General features: G+C 41.5%; 1 protein-coding gene across 3 annotated transcripts in view; it reads right to left on the reverse strand.

The window, feature by feature from the left end:
• Nucleotides 1-23,275, reverse strand: part of dscaml1 (Down syndrome cell adhesion molecule like 1) — a 92,370-nt gene that overhangs the window by 51,912 nt on the left and 17,183 nt on the right. For all 3 annotated transcript variants that reach the window (XM_031861170.1, XM_031861169.1, XM_031861171.1), the window contains exon 3: nt 22,380-22,526. In XM_031861170.1, the coding sequence (XP_031717030.1) occupies nt 22,380-22,526 (147 nt within the window). The remainder of the gene's footprint in view (nt 1-22,379; nt 22,527-23,275) is intronic.

The raw sequence follows: 23,275 nt of genomic DNA on the forward strand, positions 1-23,275 counted from the left end.
ACACACACACACACACACACACACACACACACACACACACACACACAAAACAATAGTCCCTGGGGGCATATTTACTTTATCAGTGTGTCATAGGAGCCAAATACGATGCATACTACACTGTACTTGCAAAATGGCTGAGTTATCTGTTACTGTCACTCTGATGGAGTCTGCCTTTCTTGTACTCCTTCATGAAAACAACGTGCACACACACACACACACACAGAGATAGAGCACAAATACACACACAGAGAGAGATAGAGCACAAATACACACTGTCCATTACATGAGTTTAGCTGCTCGTAGTGGAGTGGCAGGAGGTCAACCCCTGCTCTCTGCGAAAGCAGTACTCTGTGGGGGCTCTAAGTTAACATCACATTGTGTTAAGGCCAATTCCTCTGACCTGAACAAGAGCACTGAAGGCAATAATGAGATGGGGGTGGGATGGGCGGTGGGGTGAGAAGGAAGTGCAAAACGGACAAAGGGGAAGGATAGAGAAAGTAGCGCAAAATGATTAATAAGTTGTGTAGGCCGAGTTTATGGGAGAGAAGAAGATGCAAAGCGGTGAAAGACAGCGAAGGCAAGAGAGGTTGTTGACCTCTGGCTATGGAGCTTGTTGCTATAGTGCAGGCAGGGGGGAGTGAGGGGCGGCGGGTGGTGGGGGGGGTTATTTGTTAGTGAAGATGTTCTCCCTCATATGCTATGTCTCTGAGCTGCAGTCTGTCAGCATGCACGTATATGTGTCTGTGTGTTTGTGTGTAATCTCCCCGGGCAAATCCCTCTTTAGCCAAAGCAGGGAAGAATAGAGAAGAAAAGGAAAAGCCATCTTTATCCAAATCCAATTGCAGCTGGAAGGAGAGAGTGGAGTGAGGGAGGTGGAGGAGGTGGAGGAGGAGAAAGGAGGAGGAGGAGAAGACGTAATTTGTCTGAGGGATTACAAGAAGTGCTGGCGGAACATGACTGCTGACTGTGTGTGCGCGTGCAGTTTGTGTGTTTGTGTGTGTGTGTGCAAGCCATGGCCTAAACCCATGAATTCAGAGCATAACAACATCAGAGAAAGTATTTTTGAAACAGAACTAGAGCAGAAAAAAAGATTTTTTTCTGTACAGCGCTGCTCACTCCAGGTAAACATCAAACTCTCCGTGTAACTCAGTTCATAATAATAGCCAGGAGGTTGACTCGGAGAGCAGACAATTAACCCTCTCTTTAGCCCAAAGTATTACTTATAATTCTCTCTTTCATAATAGATCTCAGTTCCTTTGGCTCAACTTTCATGACATTAGTGGTACTAAAAACACAGTTACACGTCCATATGTCTGTATGTGAATTGGGACCCACAAACCTCTGCTTAGGGTTACAATGTTGTGCTGCTACAAGGCCAGAAACATGGCATCAATATGGCAGCCATCAAACCTAGCCTAATGTCTAGTGTGTGCTTGAACTGTGTGGACCAAATATACGCTCTACACAGATGACGAGGTGTGTTTCCAAAAGCTGTGTCCATTCTTGGATAAGAATCCAAGTTGGTATATATTATATTTTTATTCATTGATTTATCTAAAAAGTACATTTGTAATCCATTTGGAAAGCTTTGAAAGTCATTTTTTTAATATTATAAAGGACATAAAAGATGATCGCCTAATTTGACTTGTTTCAATACTGGATTCAGATTCAATAAAATTCTTTGAACCAACCAAACCTCACACACACACGCAAATGTGATTGGACATACAACAAACAGGAATAAAGCCACTTGTATCGATTTGTGAATCCTTACGCTTTAAAGAGCCATCCAGACTGCTGAAGGGTTAGAAAAAGGAGAGAAAGAAAAGAAGCAGGAGGAGTGCAGTGAGAGAGCCAAACAATAATTGTGGAAGAGAGGAATGGGCTTTAGGCCAGAGTTTGGGTGCCATTCGTTTGATGTGATGTGACTGTATGACACACAAGAACGCATATATCTGCCTGGAGCAGGAAAAGAGTTAAGGACAGTGGAGTCAGAAAGGTGTCGGTGTGAAACAACATCAGTGTCTTTCTCTGTCTCTTTGAGTGACAGTGATACAAGGCAGTTTGCCCCTTGCACATATATATATACACAAACACACACACACACACACACACACACACACACCCCAACAAAAACCCCAACAGAAACACACAGGTGCCCAAAGGCTCTAAGCAGGAACAGCTGTTTTGCTGTGACACACAGCATACCCTGCACATCACATCAGATACACAGCAGCTCCATACCCAGAAACTCATGGACCACAATGACACACAGATACTGTCGCTTGCTTTACCAAATGCTGACACACTCTTCTAGGCATTTTCTACTGTCAGGTTGCATTTACCAGACACACAGTCACACACATATCTATGTACAGTATTATCCTTCAGTATTCTGAAAGGACATGCAGTCAATCAAAGTCACTATACTCCATAGTAGAGATGCAATAGAAGTAGGTTTGGGCAATATGACAATATATTATGTACAGTTAAATTATAGAGCTTTTGTCAACCAAGTATATTGTTTATCTCAAAGTATATATCCATTTGATATCTGTGGTTGTATGAAGCCATTGTGGGGCAATGTGCTAAATCAGTGAGCAGAGCTTTAAGCCTTTTTTTTTTACAAGCAGACATTTTGACTTGTCAAAGTAGGAAAACACGAGTGTTACTACCGTTAATGATAGCTCCGCTCTATTCAAGTGTCACAGGGAGCCATGAAAGTGTGACAGTGAGCCAGCATGTGCAGTACAATATCAGGACTCTGAACCTGAAGCAGCTAAATGGAATGAAGCAATCATTACTTTTATTAATCACACCTGTGCTTTTACATCCATGAAAAAGGTCTACTGAATTTATATGATTTTGATTGAATGTGATGACATCAGATCTGGTTATTTTTTATCTATCCCAAATTATTACAGACTTCCATAAAACCTTGAATAGCTCTATTTATATTTCCATATTACATTAACTATCAAAGAGATTATCCCATCCTAGGTTTGGGTTCTGGTAACCCCTTCCATTTTGGATCGGGTTTGCATTTCTCAAAACACTCTAATTCACTCAGCATGAATGTTAACTTATTTCCTTCCTCAATCTTTTATTGCATTTTAATGGATTTAGATTTGATGGAATATCAAACCCTAATCCTAAATAGAAGTCGATTTTTCATAGATGTACCGTAACAGGAACATAATGGGCCTAAATGAAAGCAGTTGCATACCTATTCTGGCCTGGGTGGCACAAGGTAAGAGCAGGTATCAGGGTTCAATTCCCAGCAGAAGTGTTTCTCGTTTGGCTCCGCTGAATACAAATTCCAATGTTTAGCATAGGCGGGGAGCTGTTGAGGGATTAAATCCTTGTTGCATCTCTAGCAAGTCCTTCTGTTTATTCTATCTACACTGTACCGTCTCTCGACTATCCTTACACCAAGAATAGGACTTACCAGCAGCAAGGGCTGCAGTGGGCATTCAAAACTGTGAAATAAAAGGTGGCCTTCTGATTTGCTCAATATACCATAATAATCATAATATTTTTGCTCTGACTTGTAAAAAGAGGAAACCTCAATGCTTGTACTTAACAGGGTATATTCCAAAAGATACAATTGTACTCTCTGAGTGTGGAAGACTAACACACATGAAGACACAAGCACGCAATACATTTGTACATGTACACAAGTGTTTATACCCACACATTCAATAAGGTACATTATACAGATGTGCCATTGCAGTATCACTGTAGTATCAAGGTGATTCCTTAATGCTGCAAAAAGCCTTCAAAAGCTATGCTCCTTTTGATTCCAGGCTTTAGACCAACAGTCTAATTACCTTCTTGAATGGAAATTTAACAAAGTGCAACCACACTTTAGACATGTTACACCGAGTACAACAGTAAAATAAACTTCAATACCTAATTCAGTACGACATAAAACAACTACAACAGTATTATTTTGATCATACAGCACCAGACAACATGCTTTTGAAATATGTAGTGTAAATTAAGTTAAAGAAGTTAAGTAAATTAAAGAAGGGAAAAGGGGATGTGAGGTAGTTCATATAATAATTTTGTTGCCAAGGGAACTCAATGCAACTCATCTGCCTGACTGAAATGGGAGATTCTTTCATCACTGGGGTGCTGCAGCATCGCAAACATACATGAGATCTTGAAGAGATACAGCCTGTACTGTGGGGGATTTATGGGCTTGGCTGGAGTCAACAAAACTGTATATGCTAATTTAAAGTGACAGTGTGTAAGTTTTAGGGGCATCTAGTGGTTTGTGGCAGGTTGCAACCAACTAACCAACTTTCGTTTTACATGTTCACAGATGTATTGATAAAGTATTGGCTTTTTACTTGCAAATATTTTACTGCACGTACAGTAACAAGCGTAGTTACCGTCAACTCGAGTATCCTTCACTTCACCACAGCGACCTATCTGCTCGCGCTTTGTTTGTATGTGTGTGTGTGTGTGTGTGTGTAGTATGATAAGCTCAGCCCGACAGAGAGCAGAGCAGATAAGCGCTGCATCGTGATAATAAAAGGACATCAAAACATTAGCAAGTACTAATAAAAAGCCCTTCCTTCAGATAACGTAAAACGTGAAAGGCGTGTCCGTTCTGGCGTTGCAAGATGGCGGACTCCGTGGAAGACAACCCTATTAAACCTATGGGTAATGTTATCTAATGTTATTAAACCTATGGGTAATGTTATTAAAGCTATGGGTAATGTCATCTAAAATGTTGATCTTTTGCCCCGTCATTAATATAGGTTTATGTGCACAGGGCAAAGCATCTACTAGGTATACGTATATCTACATATTCTGAAACATTTCCATAGTTTTTTTTGCATAAGCTGAGATGGCACAAAAATTAATTTTATAAATGAACCAAAACAATTCAACAACAAATAAGTAAAAGTTGAAAAAGTAGGATTTGTCGATTGCAGTTTGTAAACACAACATTCAAAGTTGGCCCCTCCTCCCCTGCTCAACGAGGGTTACGGTCCTCCCCAGCAGGTAATGCCAAGCACAGATAAATTATTTTGGAAAGAGCTCCGTCTGCTTGGCTCTTCGCCTCGCTCCATTTGTCTTTTTTTCTGCACTGTGTCCACCATTTTTAAAGTTTCCTCTTGAATGCAGCTTGTCGCTACATTTTTAAAGAGTCTGGCCCCCAGAAACTTCCCTAATACAGCAACATAAGAAAATACAGACAGAGGTTACGGTCTCTGCAGATACAGATACCACCACCTACTTCTAGTGGGTCATACGTGATGATTGAGAAGGAAAATTATTTTTTGTACGAGTCTGTACATTGGTTTTTAGGGAAACCCTTCTCATTGTAAAGGCCTTGTGAATAATTCAATCACAAACAAACACATCATTGTACTTGCTACTGGTAAAAGTCAGTATGGTTAGCAAATCTGAGCATTGAAAAAGGCTGCAGACCTGACACTGCTTATCTTACCGGTCAACACACTGTATGCATGAAAAACAACTTTATCCACTCTCTGTCATAATTTTTACAATTAATAATTAGTTATTATTATCAAAAAGTCCTCCAAAAGCTGAATCTGTTGTAATCCCCTGTCTTTTCTACTACGTCATTGTTGTCTCCTGTTGCTCAGGTAAACCCATGCTACTCTCTCACAATGCCACAGGTGGGCTCTGAAAGACTGGATGAGATTTTGAGTGCTTTTCTATGTTTCCCCTCTCTGCTTCTTCTCCTCAGATGGAGGGATTGAGGTGAGGAAAAAATTGAGAGAGGGAATAACAGAGAAAAAGAAAGACAAAGAATGTAAGCCCCCATAGCAGCACTTAAAGTATGTCTGCATTATTGATGAGGAGACAAAGCGAAACATTTATTTATCATCGGGGATGTGTAGCAGCTGAGCCGATCCCTGCACAGCTGAGAGAGAGGGAGAAAGTAAGTGAGGGTCAAAAGACAGAAAGAGGCCACGTTGAAATAGAGATGTCTAAGGCGACTTGAGTGTGTTTTGCGTGTGGGTATACAGTGGAAGGTCAAGTCTAAGATGTGTCCTGTGTATTTTCTGTGGTCAGCTGTGGGATTTCCTCAGGGCTGAAGGATCAAGACCAAGCCAGAGAAATATTTACGAGTCCTCAACAGGCTTCCATACTACACTGTGTGCTTAACCCCTCACTACACTAATGTTGATGGTCCAGGCTCAAGTCCATCCTTTGACTCTATAGACGCTATTCCCATCTGTCTATGTCTTTGCTTTCCTATCTTGATATTGGATATAAAAAAGGGATGCAAAGGGATTTTTCATTGGTTAATTCCTCTACTACATTTTTCTCTAGAGTTTGATTCAATGTTTAATTTATTTAATCTTGTGCCCATCACATCTGCCCAATGTGACAACTTTAAATAGGTTGTTTTGTCAAAACAACAATACAAAAAAGGAAAGAGATTTAATTTGCAATGATAAAAAATAGATAATAGTCCTAAAGATGTGTTAATCTTGAGAGTGTGTAAACTTTATTCCAGGCAATGAAAAGACACAACTCTGCATAAACAGACTCTAATCCACTCTAGGCATGTAGTGCAAATTAAGGTAAATTGATTTTTGTTCTTAAATATTTTATGTACAGGGACTGTGGGAAAACAGAGAGAAACTGGGGGAAAATTAGAAAAAGAAATGAGTTGATGGAGAGTTGTAAGAGTTAACTTTCACATTAACACATGTACAGTCACATTCCACACACATGATGAGTGAGTACATTGCTAGCTAGCTACAGCTAATGTCTGAACAGTCAGTAAATTGGCTGAGCATTGCAAAAAAGTGCAAAACACTCCCGTGCTCAAATTTAAACAATTTAAGGCAAACAATTGGCTAGGTGTTCAATCTGAATTCATAAGATTCAAATTCAAAATTCTGTTTTTTGTTTTCTTGCAATTGACTAATTCATCAACCATTAAAAAACACTGTAGACCATAAATACTTTATATAGAGACATCCATACCCCACATCCATACTTTTTTAGGCCTACTTCTTCTACACTACACTACAGAAGTATAGGTTTCTACACAAACAGGGGGGATTGGAGATTGCATGTACAGTAGGTAAGAGAAGAACAGCTGATATATGCTTGTATTGCCTGTAGTTAAGACAACTCTAACATTAACAATAGTTACTATAGCGATTAGGCTTTGAATTAACGGATCAAATTGTCACCTGTCCCAACCACTATACCCTTCACTGCATGTCAGATTAGGCATAATGTTTGGTTTAAATACTGCACCTTGTTCGGCTGTGACTGATGGATTTGCAGGGAACTGACGTGTGAAAGTGGCAAAGCATGAATATATGAATAGCACAGTTTACGGACATGGCTATATATTGTGTGTGTGTTGGTGTGTAGGGGAGGCCGTTAGGGGATAAGCACTCAATAACAGCTGACACTGAGTTGCCCTCTGCTCTCGCTCACACAAAGGACTATGATTATATTACTGTTTGACTGCCTGTGTCCCCCCCTCCCTCCATCCCCGCATCATACCCTATACTGCCAAGCCCTCTGTGCACTCAACGGCTAAGATAATTACCACTATTGTGTGTCACACACGTACACACACTCCCATGCAAAGTGTGCCACGTGCTTGCCAGCTCCCCCATCTGTCCCCCTTTTTTCCTCTCTCTTCCCTCTCCATTTCTATCTGTTTTTGTTTCTGCACCCTTTGATATTCAAGATTTGGCAAGAAAAGGGGGAAAGATTGTTGGAATTGAGACATGTCATTTTTACTACTTACATTTATTCAGCGTTGTACAGTAGGCTGTTTATTATTATTCAGTGACAAAAACATATTGATACAGTTGTCGTCAACTGGTTACCCTACTCGGCATGAAATCTGCGATAGAATGACGCATCAGTAGTGTGATGGACTTATTAATGAACATCAATATTCTTTCCAATACCTGATGACCTCCTCTACTCTACTAATCCAATTTCTCCTCCCCTTTCCTCTTCACCAGCCTTGCATGTACCATGTTCCTTTACCATTCCATTTAGCCAGGACGTAACGAAAGAGAGTGCAGCATTAAGATTGAAAGTATTGGGGTGAGAATAGCGTGTGTGACAGTACTCCGATGTCCCCTTTCTTTTATTCCTTCTTCCTTTCCCTCCTCCACTGGTTAAACTTTAATGCGTTTTCCCACTCAAGTACTCAAGGAAACTCCTCAGAAATGGCTTTGGTTGCAGAAACACCAGAGTGATTGTAGTGTGGCTTCTGTGTTTGTGTCTGGCGGTATTGTAAGTGAAGGAGTTATAAGTGGCTAGTGGTTGTTTGTGTGTTCATGTGTGTGTGTGTGGGTGGGTCACAATATGATGTCGGAGTGGTGTTTACATGACCTAGCGAAGCCACAGACAAATGTAGCCATTAATACCAAAACAATTTTCCGCCATTTCTCGATTTGTCTTTTCTCTACCTAGAGGAACAAACGCATACCTGGATTAAAAACACACACACTCTCTATCTCTGTGCGTTGAAGGTTGAGGTGACCACCTTGAGAGTGTGTAATTGTTTAATAGCCTGAGAGCTCCCATGTCTACCCCAGAGGCCTTTGCTCACTGAAGATCGATCAAATGCTCCGGCTGCCGGTGACAACTTCGAAGACACACACACGCAAAGGGCCTAACAGCGTGTACTGCTGGAGCGATGGACAGAGACAGTTAAAGGAAAAGAGAAAGAGAGAGTGAGAGGAAAGAGGAGTACCTCCCTTAGCGGCTGCCATGTGGCTTTAGCCATCTGTTGGCAGAGTCTAAATTAATTAGCTCCACTCATTACTAGTTTGCAAGAGGCCTGCAGTCTAAACCAGACACCAGCTCTCTAACTTCCCTTTATTTTACCATCACTTCTTCTTTCACCCTCTCTTATGACTAAAAACCTTCATAGCTTAGATTTAGACCCCGAAAGCCCACCATGTTTACTCTTTTAATCCACTGTGATACTAAATATGGAGGTGTACAGGTTAAACTTTACCTGGGGCCCACTGGGCAGGTTTTTCTTCCTTAAGGTGTGTTCAGACAGAACACAAGTCGAATTTTAGAGTCCGCAATAATGCATACAACGTCTGAGTGGGAACGCAGAGATGCAATTTTGCCCAGCTGGCATGAACTGGGGCCAAGACGTATTCACTAGAATTGAACAATGATTCTTTGCTTATCCTGAGGCCTTATGAAAATGTTTCATAAATATACAGAGAATAGAGGAAAAGGAAAAAGACAGAAAGAAGTGTAGCTCCATTTCTGAGATCATTCAGAGTTAGAACATTTGCTTCATGGGTCAAATCAACACAGACCGCACAAACAGTCCAGAGATCACATCTGTGGAAATGATGCACCACACACCATTAGGGACTATATACTCAAGAGCTGGGCAACTATTATATCTGTTCCCTTATACCTATTGTATGCTCTGCATGATTAGTGGAGAAGTGCCACTTGAAATTGTTTTCCTTGAGAATGGCACTGATTGAAGTTGCATTGAGCACACAGTCCAACTGTCTATGCTCCTGATCACCTTTTCTTTTAGGTTTAGTGAGAGGCACTTTTGGAAGTGTTTTAATGGAAAATCTGAGTCAGTCATTGTTTATGTTTGCAAATTACACACACACTAAGGTGCACCAAAGTTTGCTGAATGTTACATTTTAATTAAAGATCCAAGTTTTTTTAACAGTCTTACTATTTTGAAATTATTCTAAAATAAAACGCTGAATCAAAAGGGGAAAATGTAAAGCAGTAATTTGTGGGTTGGATGTAAAAAATCGAAACATGTGAAGGGATCCTATGAAATTGTCTGATGGATCTGGTACGGTAGTTCAAGACCCTTAAAGTCCACAGTGTTAATTGTAATAATATATTATGAAACTAAATTTTAAAAAGGTGTTAGAATAAATCCCTCATTCAGACAGAAACAAACCCACAACCAGTTGACACTAAATGGAAAAAATGCTCGTGTTATCCCTCTAGGCACACCTTCCTCACCCTCCTCTCTCTCTCTGTCTCTCTCTCTCCCTCTTTTTCTCTCTCTGCCCTCTTATCCTACTTTTCCCTCTCATCCTTTGGGAATGTTCTGTGCCACCGCAGCGACGACAGATGGGGCTCAACATCATCCAGAGAGAGGGAGAAAGAGAATAGAGGGAGGTTGCATTCATTATTTACATCACTTGGTATTGGAATATTAATGCTAAAAGCAATCGGGCAACCCTTCATTAAATTAACTGGAGATGTAGGGGAAGAGGCGAGAGGGTGAGATGGAAGGATGGGGGGGGCGAGGCAGGCAGGACCAGTGGGAGAGGAGCACACTCTGTTAAATGAGCCCTAAAATTAGTAAAGCAAAAACACCTCCATTAAGAAAGCCTGCATCTTTTTTCCCTCCCTTCATCTAACTCTTCTCTCCTCTTCTCCACTCTCTCCCCTCTCATACGCACACAAATCACTGCTTTACCCAGAAGTGCTTGCTGCGAACCTCTTTGAGAAATATGCATTTCTGTGCTGTCCCTCTTAAGTGCCTGTTCAAAATTTAAACATGCTTATGGTGGCAGAATGTGTCTTTGGTCTCCATGTGCATCTCTCTGGAGAGTACTCTCTCTATCACTCCCTCCTCAACAACCGCTCTTTTTCTTTATGCTGTATCTCTCTGCCATCATTTCATCTTACCCTTCTTCTTCCTATATCTATTTCTCTCACAATCTCAATCTCATCTTCTGCCCGTCAGCAAACCCCAATATTATTGTCACACATACGAATGTGTGAATGCTGGATATGCAAGCATGCATGAACGAACAAACAAACGCATATGTACGAAGACACACAACCTTGCATACATAAATGTACAAACTCATGCACACAGACAGTATAAGGACACACACACACACACACACACACACACACACTCTGACAGTGGCAGAATGGTTCTCTCCTGCACAGCAACACATTGCGTATATGCAGAGCCACTCTCCCCATTAGTGGAACGCTGCTACGCGCTGTTGACTTCTGAAGAGGAAAACATACAGTCATGTCCACTGGTTATCAACTGATGCCACAATTACCCACCGCTCCACCTGGCATCCGGCCCTTCACAGCGTGTGTGCACCGTTGTGAGCAATAGGTATGTTACTTCCCTATAAGAAACTATAATGATCATAATGACAGCCAAGGAATTTGTGTAATTGAAAAATTAGGTCACTTACTATTGATGGAGGAAGATCAAAAATCGAAACTGAGACTTCCAGATGCAAATTAGGTCCCAGTGACTCTTGTGAGGTCTTAAATGCACAGAGCTTAAGACTCAGGACTTGTTCCTTGAAACAATTTTCCTGGTTATTGGTAGATACTTGCATCTATGTCGTAGCTATTCCAAAAATCAGCTTGTTTTCACAGATTCTCTCATTTATCTACTAGATATACATTCCACCATCATATCTAGTCTTTTTAAGCACAACTGATTTTATACAGCAGAAACGTTTATCTACATCAATCTATCCAACCACCCATTTGTGCAGCATCAGTTCTCTGGTTCAGGATGAGGACTGACTGCAGGGTATTGTGCCATGCACAAAGGAACATGAAAATATCAGAACCAAGTGCTTCAAAATGCCGAAAGTGGTGAAACATGATCCTCTGACAATCTAAGTCAAATAGTTTAGAAACACAATCTGGCTGGACAAACCCGTCCATGAATGTGAAAGTGAAAAGCTGCATTTTGAAAGTAAAGACAACCAAAGGTGCTTTAAGCCAAAAAAAATATAAATAGCTGCATCACTGGAACCTACTGCAGTGAAGGAGAAGAAGTAGTAAAAGAAGACAATGAAGAACTTCTCAGGTTGAAACTGTGTGCAAACAGTTACTTGCTTACACATCCCATTGGAGTTGTTGACCACCAAATACAAGTTTAATATTTACCCAACCTGCCAGCTTTGGTTTCGTCCACTCAACTTTCAGCTACAGCCACTTGTGTACTTTGGCTCTCTGTTGTTTTGACAAGTAACATACCTTCGGGTAACCCTCTATAGATATTAAAGATGGCTAATACATGTCCCTTGTTTCAATCTTGACTGGCGATCTTCTTGAGCTTGTGTGCTGCTCTTGTGTGTACCACTATTGACTGTACAGAGTGACCAGTTAAGGTTGGTTGGTTGGTTGGTTAACTGGTTAGGAGCACTGCTCTCCGATAGCTCACTCATTGGCTTGCCTGAAGCTGAGCAGTAGTGTAAAGTACCATGGGTTCTGTAAGTACTTCTCTTATTGTTTTAAATCTTAGGAAATGCTGATATACAGTCATACTGTTTAATAAGGAATATTTAGATGATATTACCTGGAAATAAGCTTAAATAAAAGTTTTTTAAAAGTAGGGTATGAAGAAGCAGTGATACAGTGTTTTTGTTTACAGATACGATTGGATTTGTTTGGAATATCACATGTTGTAGATGGTAAATGTGTATTTAACTCCTAAAACTACTAAAACAAAAGTGTAACGATGTACTTTTTAACTATCTGGTAGAATTAAAGGCATGCTGTTTACAGGACAACAACTGTGCTTAGTTAGCTCAATAATAACAGCCTCTCACATTTGTATACACCGTGTGGAATGAGTAAATCACAAGGAGAGAAGACAGATGTTCTAAAAGAAACAGAAAGGTTTGGAATCAATGATGAGAATCAGAATCCACAATATTGGAACGATATACGTGTGTTCTTCCCAATGCCAATATAATTTACAACAAACTGTCTCAACATTCAGTTCTCTCTCTCTCTCACTCAAACAACATCACCTGGATGACATATTAGCTCATTACTGTATGATGCCCTGCTATAGCTCGATGTTTGTCTGAAGATGTCAGAAAGAAGGGGGATGAGAGTAGGAGAAAGAATAGAGGTGGGGGAGCGATGGAATAAATACCCGACTGTTTTCCCCTCAACAGAAATAAACAAGGCGTTCACTTGTCAGCCTGCAAGAAAAGGGCACACTGTTTATGCAGAGCAAAAGAGAGAGAGAGAAACACACAGATGCACACACACAAATGGCTAATCTAGAGATGGGATCTGTTGGCGAGTGGGGGTGCTTAAAGAGGGAAACAAGTGCAAAAAGATTGTGTGTATATACTTGACACCCTGAGAAGCACTTGATATGTAGCTCATCCTTTGCATGGCTGTGTGCCTAAATTACAGTACATACAGTACAGCAACTTGAAAGCTTCATGAGCGTCACTTCCACTACTTTGACATAAAAAATGACCAGAAAATATATCATAAAATGTGCAAAAGTCAAGGCCGCTGTTCAGACATTTTTCTTGTAGTCATGTAGTAAACAGAAGCAACATGTGTATGATTTTTGAGAACAACTGATTGGACTTGGAAACCTAACTTAGTATAAAAATGGCTGTGTTCCTCTTATGAGATGGTGGTGGAGCATAGTGTATAAATATGTTTGGAGGGAGAAAGACCACCAAGACAAATCAGCTTACTGCCTGTATAATGTTTGTGTTTTCCTACCATTCTTTCTATTGTACAGCCTCTAATGTTGCATTCAGGGTGTTTAAATGTGCAAGCGAATGTAGCTATTACAATATATTTTATTTTGTGGAGAGGCTGCACACTGACATACATTGTATTTTCAACTTGGCAGCAGAGATGTAGTGAACAAGGATGAATGAGCTGTAGTGCGAGCACTCAACTATCAATCTGTGCTCATACACAGGAGCTTTGTCCACAGGAGTGGGTGGGGAGAGGATATGTGTATGTGCATGTATGGGGACATAAATCTGTTTCCTCAGTCGTTGTGGGGGCTTACCTTCCCTTAGGGGGACAAAATGCACTTCCCCGTGAAGTGAATCACAGCATTTTAGGGTCAAAACTTGGTTTGAGTTTTAGGGTACGGTTAGGTTTAGGTATAGGACGGATGGTAGCAGTTATGGTTAGGGCTACGGTAAGTCTTCAGGATATGAAGTGTGTGTGTGTATGTGCGTGTGTGCTTGTGTGTGTGTGCATGTGTGACTCCAGAGAGAATGTATCAAGGCTAGAATGACTTTCAACTGAAATGTATATTAGATTCAAATTACATTCTCTTTTTCCTCTATACTTTCCCTTCCCGTTCTCCTCTCCCTCTTGCTTTGTCTTCTGGGAGCCTTAGTCAGCTAAGCTCAGATGTAAAAGATGTTCTTCTCTCTCTGTCTCACACACACACATACACACACAGATAGATATGCACACATGTTCTTAGCCAAAGGGCAGTTTGATGCAGGTATAAAAAATGAAATTGGATTTGTTGATAATGACAAAAGTAGAGAATAATGCTAGCCTCTTCCTTTACTTTAGTGTGGAATGCTGAAATGCACACATAATAGAAAAACAAATTGTAAAACGTGTAATTTAGCCGTAATTTATACGCGTGGCAACGAGTGCTATTCATGCAACATGTCACGGTATAAGAAGTGAGTAAGAAGCGAGCCATTAGCTCAGTGAGGGTTGACGAAGAAGGATAGGAAGGAGGTAAAAAAGGTAAACATGAAGGATTCCTCACAAGATGTCTGAAACTCACATCGCTGTTTTCAAACAATGTCTCCAGTGAGACAGAGTGAGAGAAACAGAAAACTTGCATTTCCCTGGGCAATGTAAAACAATGGCTATGCACATGAACAAAACAGACACACACACACACAAAAAAACTGCACTTTCAAAATACAAATAACCAAGGTACAGAAAGAAAGAGTGCAGCAAAGAAAAGAAATAGGTGAGGGGAAAATAGGAAGAGGGCAGGCACGCTGAAAATAGCAGAAAGGGAAGGAAAATAATGATGCAAAACCAGAGGCGGTCAAGGTGGGCCTGATAAGCTCTTGAGGAGAATAAATGTCAAGTCAAGCAGTAAGAGAATCATATGGGTAAGGTAATAGAGAAAGTGAGAAGGAGAGACAGCATTTATGATTCAAACAAACCAAACAAGGGAAGATAAAGGACACATCTCAAACTGCCTAGTGGATTAAAGCTACTTGCATCATTGTGCCGCAGTGGCTAAATAAAAACATAATGAATTTCTTTACAAAATAATTGGCAAAATAACTTCTACATGTGTTATACTCCACTGACTTCTATGAACTATTGACGTGTGTGAGGGGAAATGTCCGTGTGTGTGCTAACACGCCAGCATACGTCTTGTTGGAGTCCTCAGGGCCCCTCATACACCCCAGAGAGCCCATTGATTAGCTATTAATAAAGCATAGAGATGCCATAGCTCAGAGGGGAGGTCAGCGAGGGCGCTCACACACACGCAGACAGCTACACAGTTTAAATGAACATGGCAGAGGTTAGGGGAGGTTGGAGGGAAAGAGCAGGACAGGAAAGTCGAGAGTTCATCAAAAAGGAAAAAAGATAAATTGAGTAGAGCAGGTAAACTTTGTCAATCTATTTCACCTGTTTTCTGCCCACTCCCCTACCAAGTTATTCATCCTCTATCTCCATGTCCTCCTTTCACTTTGAGGCTCTCTATCTTTCTCTCGCTTCCGCTGCCTGTGTCCATTGTGGTCTGCATGTCAGAGCTCTACTGGCTGTCTCCATCCAGTCTTTGATTAACTGTGATCTATGAGGCCGATAAAAGGAATGAATAAAGAAAAGAGTGAAAGCAGCGAAGACAGACGGGAGGAGGTAAGAGGAAAAGCTCCTCCAGCTGATGGATAGGACTGTGGTCAAGTTAGGACATCTGAGCGAGAGAGAGACTGATGCGTCACACAGCACACATTTGCATCTCTCGTGCTGCTATATTTGCTGCAGTTTTCATCCATTTTCTTCCTGGTTTCTCGACCCACCACCTTCCTTCTCCTACTTCTCCCCCTCTGTCCCTCCTTGGCTGCCCTCCCTCCCACCCTCTCTCCTTCCCTATGTACATCTTCAGGTCACGGGTCATTAGGTCAGCTCCAGGGGGGATGTGTTCTAACGGGATCTTTCTCATATTGCCTTGCCCCCACCATGCTCCTAAAATACAAATACGTGCAAACACATGCACATCTGTAACAACACAAGCGCACACATAAATACTTGATTCACTATCTTTTTTTTGTTTCTTATTCATCTTTCTCTCTTTACCAACACACACAATTACACACGCTGAAAATTTGGACACGTCACATTTTTCCAAATAATTCCAACCAAAGAATTAGAGACCAAACGGTGTGCCACTTAAAGCTACTATAGAATCATTTTTTTCTTTTTTAGAAAAAGCTACAGTACACACTGAATAATGTTGGGCATGGGGATGTTTTTTTTGTCTTTGTTTACTTAAACTAACTAACAGAACAACTTATCTTTGGGAAAGGTCACACAAAACAAATTCACATTTTAACTCTGGCAGATGTGACAAACACAGTCAGACTATGGCAAATGCTTGCTTGCTAATTTATACACATGTGCACCCATGCACCCATGCACACACACACACACACACACACACACACACACACACACACACACACACACACTTCTCCACCATGGTTGTTGTGCACCGTCAAACAACATTAGATTGCAAGGCAGTGTCAGAGGGATAATTAGAATAACACATCCACTGTATTTCTTCATCATGTGTGTCATCTTCACTTACTGGCTGAGCTTCGTCACTGCCACTACCCCGCTCCCCCAACCCCTGACACACACAGACACTCTTATCCCACCCTAAAAGTCCCATGCTTTTTTAGGGCAAGTCATGATCCCCATTAGTGATGGCTTCAAGTATAGACCTGATTGTCTGAACCCCCATCATGTATTTTTCCCTAATTAAGTTCTCGGGCTGAAGGAGGAGGCACAGCATGACTGTATGACGAAGAGGGTGTTGGCGAGGACATCATGGTGGGTGATGAGTAATATTCTGACGTCGGTTCTGCATTTGGCAAAATATCTGACAGCGATTCTGTCTGCTGGCATGTAATGACACCACTAATGTAAGTACATATGCAGGACGATCGTACATATCTATTCAGTAAGAAAGATGTAGACGCACCGCTCAGCTTCAAACACAGCAAGCAATGATCTCATGCAACGACAAAGACTATACAGTATAAAAGCATGACAGCTGGCAGGTCAGAAACAAACAGAAACACACAGATTTACATGTATGAACTCGCTCACACCTTCGCTGAGTGCGGTCAATGAATAACTAATGAACAAAAAATGAATGACTAGCAGAGAGGAAAGGGAGCCATCTTCTCTGAGTAAGGCCAAATGAATTCGCCGAAGCGCTATGCAAATTGTCCCTGGGCTAACGAGACTGCCTGCATGATTGGAGTGGCATTGAAATTCTTCTCGTGCACAGCCCTCTCTCACTTCCTACCTCCCTCCCTCCCTCCTTCAATCTCCCTCCATCTCTTCCGCCATTTCAATCTCTACACAGAACATCCATGTTCCCGTGCATGTACAGCATCTCTCTGTCTGTCCGTCTATCATTCCACAAATAACCTGCACATTTATTTCTCAGTGTATCTCAAAAGCTACAAATCAGCATTTCCTTTCAACGCTCAAATTTCAACCAATCAGATACACAGTGTGGCCCTATCAGTGTCTGGACAGCAGTGAATGCCCCTGTGTCTTCTTATACTCTGTCTGTCTGTCTCACTAACCCCCCCCCCCCACACACACACACACACACACAGAGTCCGCTCAAACAGAGCGCGCTCAGAGTCGCTCTGCACCTGTTCTCTCTGTAAAACATCCAAACACGAGTGCTGAATAAATAACCCAACCTAACACGAATAGCTGCCAGGTTCACACACGCACAAACACACAAAAATACACGTACACACACACCTACACACCACAGCCCATAAACACACATCAATAAGTAAACACCACCTATTTCCCCTCCACAGCTACCCCCTGCCCTCTTCCTCCCACCACTCACACTAAGCACAACCTGCTACCATCGCAAAGACAAACATACATAGATAATAGTTAATGGTCAGAACAGGGATAAGAAAAAAAGAGTCTGATGGAGAGAGAGGTGGAGGAGAGAGGGTAGGTGGGTGGGCATTAAGCACTTGTCAGATGCATCTTTAATGGCAGGGCACAGCAGCTTTAGAGCCCCTGGCCTCCTCTTCCTCCCTGGGGTGCTGGGGACAACAAGAAACCCGAGCACACACACCTCTCTCTTTGTCCATCTGCCTATCCTCTCATACGTCCTCATACCTATCCGCCTCATTCCATCATCCCTCCATCCTATGCCCACTTTTCCATCTGCATAATTTAGCATGTCATGCTTTTGTGCCACTTTGTCTTTCTTTTTCTGCCTATTCAGGCATTTTTTTTGTGCCTATCTGTTGTTCACTTTCAGGTTTGATGGAGTGGAAGGAAAAAACGATGCTTTGTCACTTCATCCCCTAATAAGTGTCTCGAAAAAGGAAGCGTGAGAGAGAGAGACAGAGAGAGAGAGAGAAAAAGTTAAGAGAAGAGTGGATTGGCAGAGGGGTAGAGAGAGTTAACGGGCCTCTGCAGAGTGGCCACAAAATGGAGACTGGGACAGAAGCTGCAGCAGCTGTGGTGACGCTACACTTCACGGAGAGAGAGAGGCAGTGTGTGTGATAGAGAAGGGGGATTAAACAACCTCTATCAATGGATGCAGAAACTCAGACGTCACACATCAACACTCTCCCTCCCTCTGTGTCTCTCTCTCTCTCACTATATCAACCAATCAATGATTCAATAAGCAGATGAATCAATAAATCTATTTATTTCACTTGTTATGGTTCTCTAGTGGTATTTTGTCATTCTGAAGCCTCCCCATTTAATCAAGAAGGAGTGTCTACTCTACAATCTCATCCACAGGAGCTTTTGAACAAGTTATTATTCACATTATTGTTACATTCTATATAAATCTTCTTAACATAGAAACAAAAAATAGAAACACTTCTTAAGTCACCAATTGGATGAAATTTAATGCAAAGTTATAACCGAGATGATTCACACTGTCTCCAACATTTAATGAAGCTTATCAGGGTATGTGATGTGATTCATAAACATGTGTGCTTCAATCATCTGAAAATCTGCACATGCAGATGTCTTCATACATTGTCTGAAAGACATCTGTAAATGTCTAATTGATGCCTACTATCAATAAAAAAAATGTAAATGTGCATCAACGTCAGTGTGTAAAATTCTACAGTATTGGTCCAATTTCTTCATTAAAGTCAACATAAGATAAAATAAAACATAAACAAAGCTGAACTGTGTTTTTTCCACAGTGATAGTTATAAGTCACATTTTCCTTAACTCCTGAGAGGCTGAACTAACTACATATGGTGCAACCGACACTCGATTTTTTTAAGTTGATACCATTACTGATATTTAAGAAATTAAAAAAATTCATTAATATATAAGAGCTGATAGTCATGTTTATGTTTGTTTTGAAACTATGTAACAGTTTCACTCTTAGTAAATGCCTTTAGACATATCTTTGGCAAGATGGTAATGTAATGTCTTGCCCTTCATTGGCTAACATATACACAGATACCTATATAGATGCAAAAACAGGATATTTGCAGATACAGTACTTTGGCCCATCTAATTAATTGGTCTCGCTCTAATGTGTACTGCAGAGGAACACAGTGTCTCCCACAAACCATGAAAGACAGATAGAGAGAAAAGTGTTAAAATCTCCACATTTGGAGATAAAAGATTCATTCTCCTGACAGTGATGACATGTACGCTGCCTGTCACTGAAGTGTACATAAGTATGCAGCTATGTCATCTGTGTGTGTGTGTGTGTGTGTGTGTGTGTGTGTGTGTGTGTGTGTGTGTGTGCAAGGGCAGAGCCGTTGTGATGCACTAATAAAACTCAGCCAGCGATGCATCCTCACACCTTCCTCATTCCGCCCGCCGGTTCGCACCCGTTACCATGGTGACCAGATAAAACTCACACTGTTTTAAGCTCCAACTGGAGGAGGAGATGGATACTAACAAAGTGACACACACACACACACACACACACACACACACATGAAGTTCCTTCATACACATCCATCAACAGAGCATCCTCTTTCAGTTCCCCAACTGACAAGCAAACAAATGCTAATTTTCTAACCAACAGCAACACCAGCAAACCATCAATTAGAGGGACAGACATGGCGAGATAGAGATAGCAGGAGAAGGGGAGGTATGACAGCGGAGTAAAAACCAGGATAGCCAGTCAACACACAAAGCCCTCCTCTGTTTGACTGTCTGCCTGTCTATCTGTCTTCTCCCCCCCACATTGCTCCGTGAACGGGCCTCAACGAAAACAGATTTGGCTGTCAAATACTGACACGACACCCAGGCAGGGTCGTCTCACAGTGAGGCCAGCTGTCAGCAAACACCCTCCTGCCTCTTCATCAAAGCCCATTCAAACTCAGCTTTATTGACCAACACAGCCGTCTGTGTGACATGTGTCATCCTGTCAAGCCAATACCTTGGCATACACTGTTCCTTATAAATGGAAAACCACTAGAGCAACTCGAGTGCTATCGAAAGAAAGAAAGCTGTACATGCCAGCAGGAGCTGATGGATGGATGGATGGATGGATGGATGGATGGATGGATGGATGGATGGGTAGATGAGGGGGGTAAGCACACATGTGTGAGTGGCCATGATGCCGACACAGGCCACCAGTCTGTACCAGGGAGGGAAAGAGATGAGAGGAGGCTTAGAGCCAAAGATAGATGGAAAGAAGAAGAGGAGCACTGTGTTACTAATAAGACCTATTCATCAGCTCTGAAGAGATAAAAGAGAGAAAGAAAGATGGAAAACAAAAATCTCTCAAAATCCACACACTGAAGAAGCGGAACAAGAAAGCTTTACACTGTATTGTAAGCTGTATATAAATAGACATAATCATTTTACATGATCAAAACGTATAAAGACTCTTCAGCATTCAATTATTTTGACATTAAATTATTCTAATCATAGGTCGAATTATACAAAAGCTTTTAATATTTAAACATATGGATGATCCGCTTAGTCACTGAAAGCTGTTCATGTGAGTATGTGTGTGTGCGTTTGCGCGCCTGTGTCCATGTTCACACACATGTTCTTGCTTGTTCATATGTGCATGTTTTACCTTCAAACAGACTGGCCTGATCTCACCACACTCACACTGAGGGATTTGTGACAAGAGAGGGGAACCCAACAGCAAGCTCAATCGATCCAGACTGGAAACCCCCCTCAGGCCACACACACTAACACATACACTTACACACATACACACTAACACACACTACAGCTGTGGTGGATCAATGAATGCTCCCGTGTGAAGGACAGAGCCATACAAAAAGGCACACAAACACACACACACACACCTCTATTCACACACTATTTAGAGAGATGAAAGGGGTGCTCGGTATCAGAGACCAAGATAAGGGGCAGAGGGAGCAATACGTATCATCTGACCTAAACAGTCTCATCTGACACTCTGCAATTTGCCATTGCTCCATGGAGCAAATGTTAACACTGCACTGCACAAGCTTGCACACACACACACACACACACACACACACACACAGCACACGTAGACACAATATACAGCAGCATGTAGGAGGCTCAGTTTCAAACTGATACTAGTATTCCTCACTTACACATGGAATGATATGAACAGAAGATCAGATGAAGCCGAGAGAACAGCTCCAGACACAGCAGAGCCCAGGAGGTGTGGCTGCTCTCTTTTGGGTGACTGTGATGAGCAGCTAAACAGATCTATCACTCATCAAATTAGATCCCCCCCAGCCCACACACACCCCTCTGTCCTTCTCACTCTCTCATACACACACACAAACACACACACACAAACACACACACACACACACACACAATCACATGTCTACTAATGCCTGATTTATCCCTGTAAAACAGCTATTAACCACAGCGGTGTCAGTCAGTGAGTGAGGAGCCAGAGATGTGCCAAGCAAAGGCCATTTCATCAGACTTCTTTTTGAATGATTGGACCTTTTTCACTCACTGACAAAATAGAAGATGCCAGTGACCCAATTTCATCGATTAAGAGCTGTCAATAATCACAAACATGGCAAACGAGGAAAAAAATCTTCTTGATAGAAAATCCCACTATAAAAATAAAACATTTTGGTTTGGGATTTATTCAGTCTAAAAATTACAGGAGAGATTTCTCATTTCTCCAAGGGCAAATGTTCTTGAGTTCATTGACATATTGGGATGACATTAGATCATTCGCTTTCCATTATTATCCACCACCTGATCAAACACAGCGAGCACACACTCGGCCAAATATAACTCACATGGCCGCACGAATGGAGTTTGAGAGGAGAGTAGCACAAAGAGCGGGTGTGTTCCCCCTTGTGTTTTTGTGTGAACCTTTAATGACTCTCGTTTGATGAATTTCTTACCTGTGACGATGGAGACTGTGTCTTTCTCCCAGGACACCACACTGACGTACTCCTGGACGGCTGAGGGGATGAGGCACTTGAACACGGCAACATTGCCCCGCATGGAGCGCTGGTCGGCCACACGGACTGTGTAGGGCTCCCTGAACACTGAGGTGTGGATAAAAGAGCGGAAGTTAGTCGATGGAAGGATGTTGTTTGATGGTGATGGTGGATATCTTAGACAGGTGCAAGTAATTTTGTAAGAGAATCCCACACAATAGTTAAAAATGTCCATCTCATTTTCCAAAAGCCAAAGATTATGTCGAATTGCTTGTTCGGTCAAACAGTCCAAAACACAAATATATTAAATTTACAATGATAAAAAACACAGCATCATCAAATGGTCACAGCGAGGATACCATAACATTGGCAGATGACAATTATAATAATAACTTCATTTATAGCACCTTTAAAACAGTTTACAAAGTGCTTTGACAGACAAAGCAGCAAAAGCAAGGCAATAAAACAGAAAGCTGAACAGTGCTACTGTTACTAATGTAAAGTTTAAAGCCTGATAAAACAGTGCAATAGATGAAACATAAAAACTAATTTATAAGATAAAAACAAACTAAGACATAAAACAAAAAAAGTACGGTCACCTTTAGTTTTTAGCCTCGACCTGAGGATCTAAGGCTGCGAGCTGACTCATGAGGGGCCAAGATTTCTTCTATATATTTTGAGGCCAGACCAAAATGGTTGGTTATCATGGCTATGATGTTATCATGTAACATTGCACTTCAGCCAAATGAACGGAAGCAAAAACGTGTCTCACTCGCCCAAGGTGACTTGCTTGTTTTGTCTAAACAACAGTCGAAAACCCAAAGATGACATGATATTAAACAAAATATTACATTTAT

Source organism: Anarrhichthys ocellatus, unplaced genomic scaffold (assembly GCF_004355925.1).
Source record: "Anarrhichthys ocellatus isolate YVR2014 unplaced genomic scaffold, GSC_Weel_1.0 scaffold24, whole genome shotgun sequence".
Lineage (NCBI taxonomy): Eukaryota > Metazoa > Chordata > Actinopteri > Perciformes > Anarhichadidae > Anarrhichthys > Anarrhichthys ocellatus.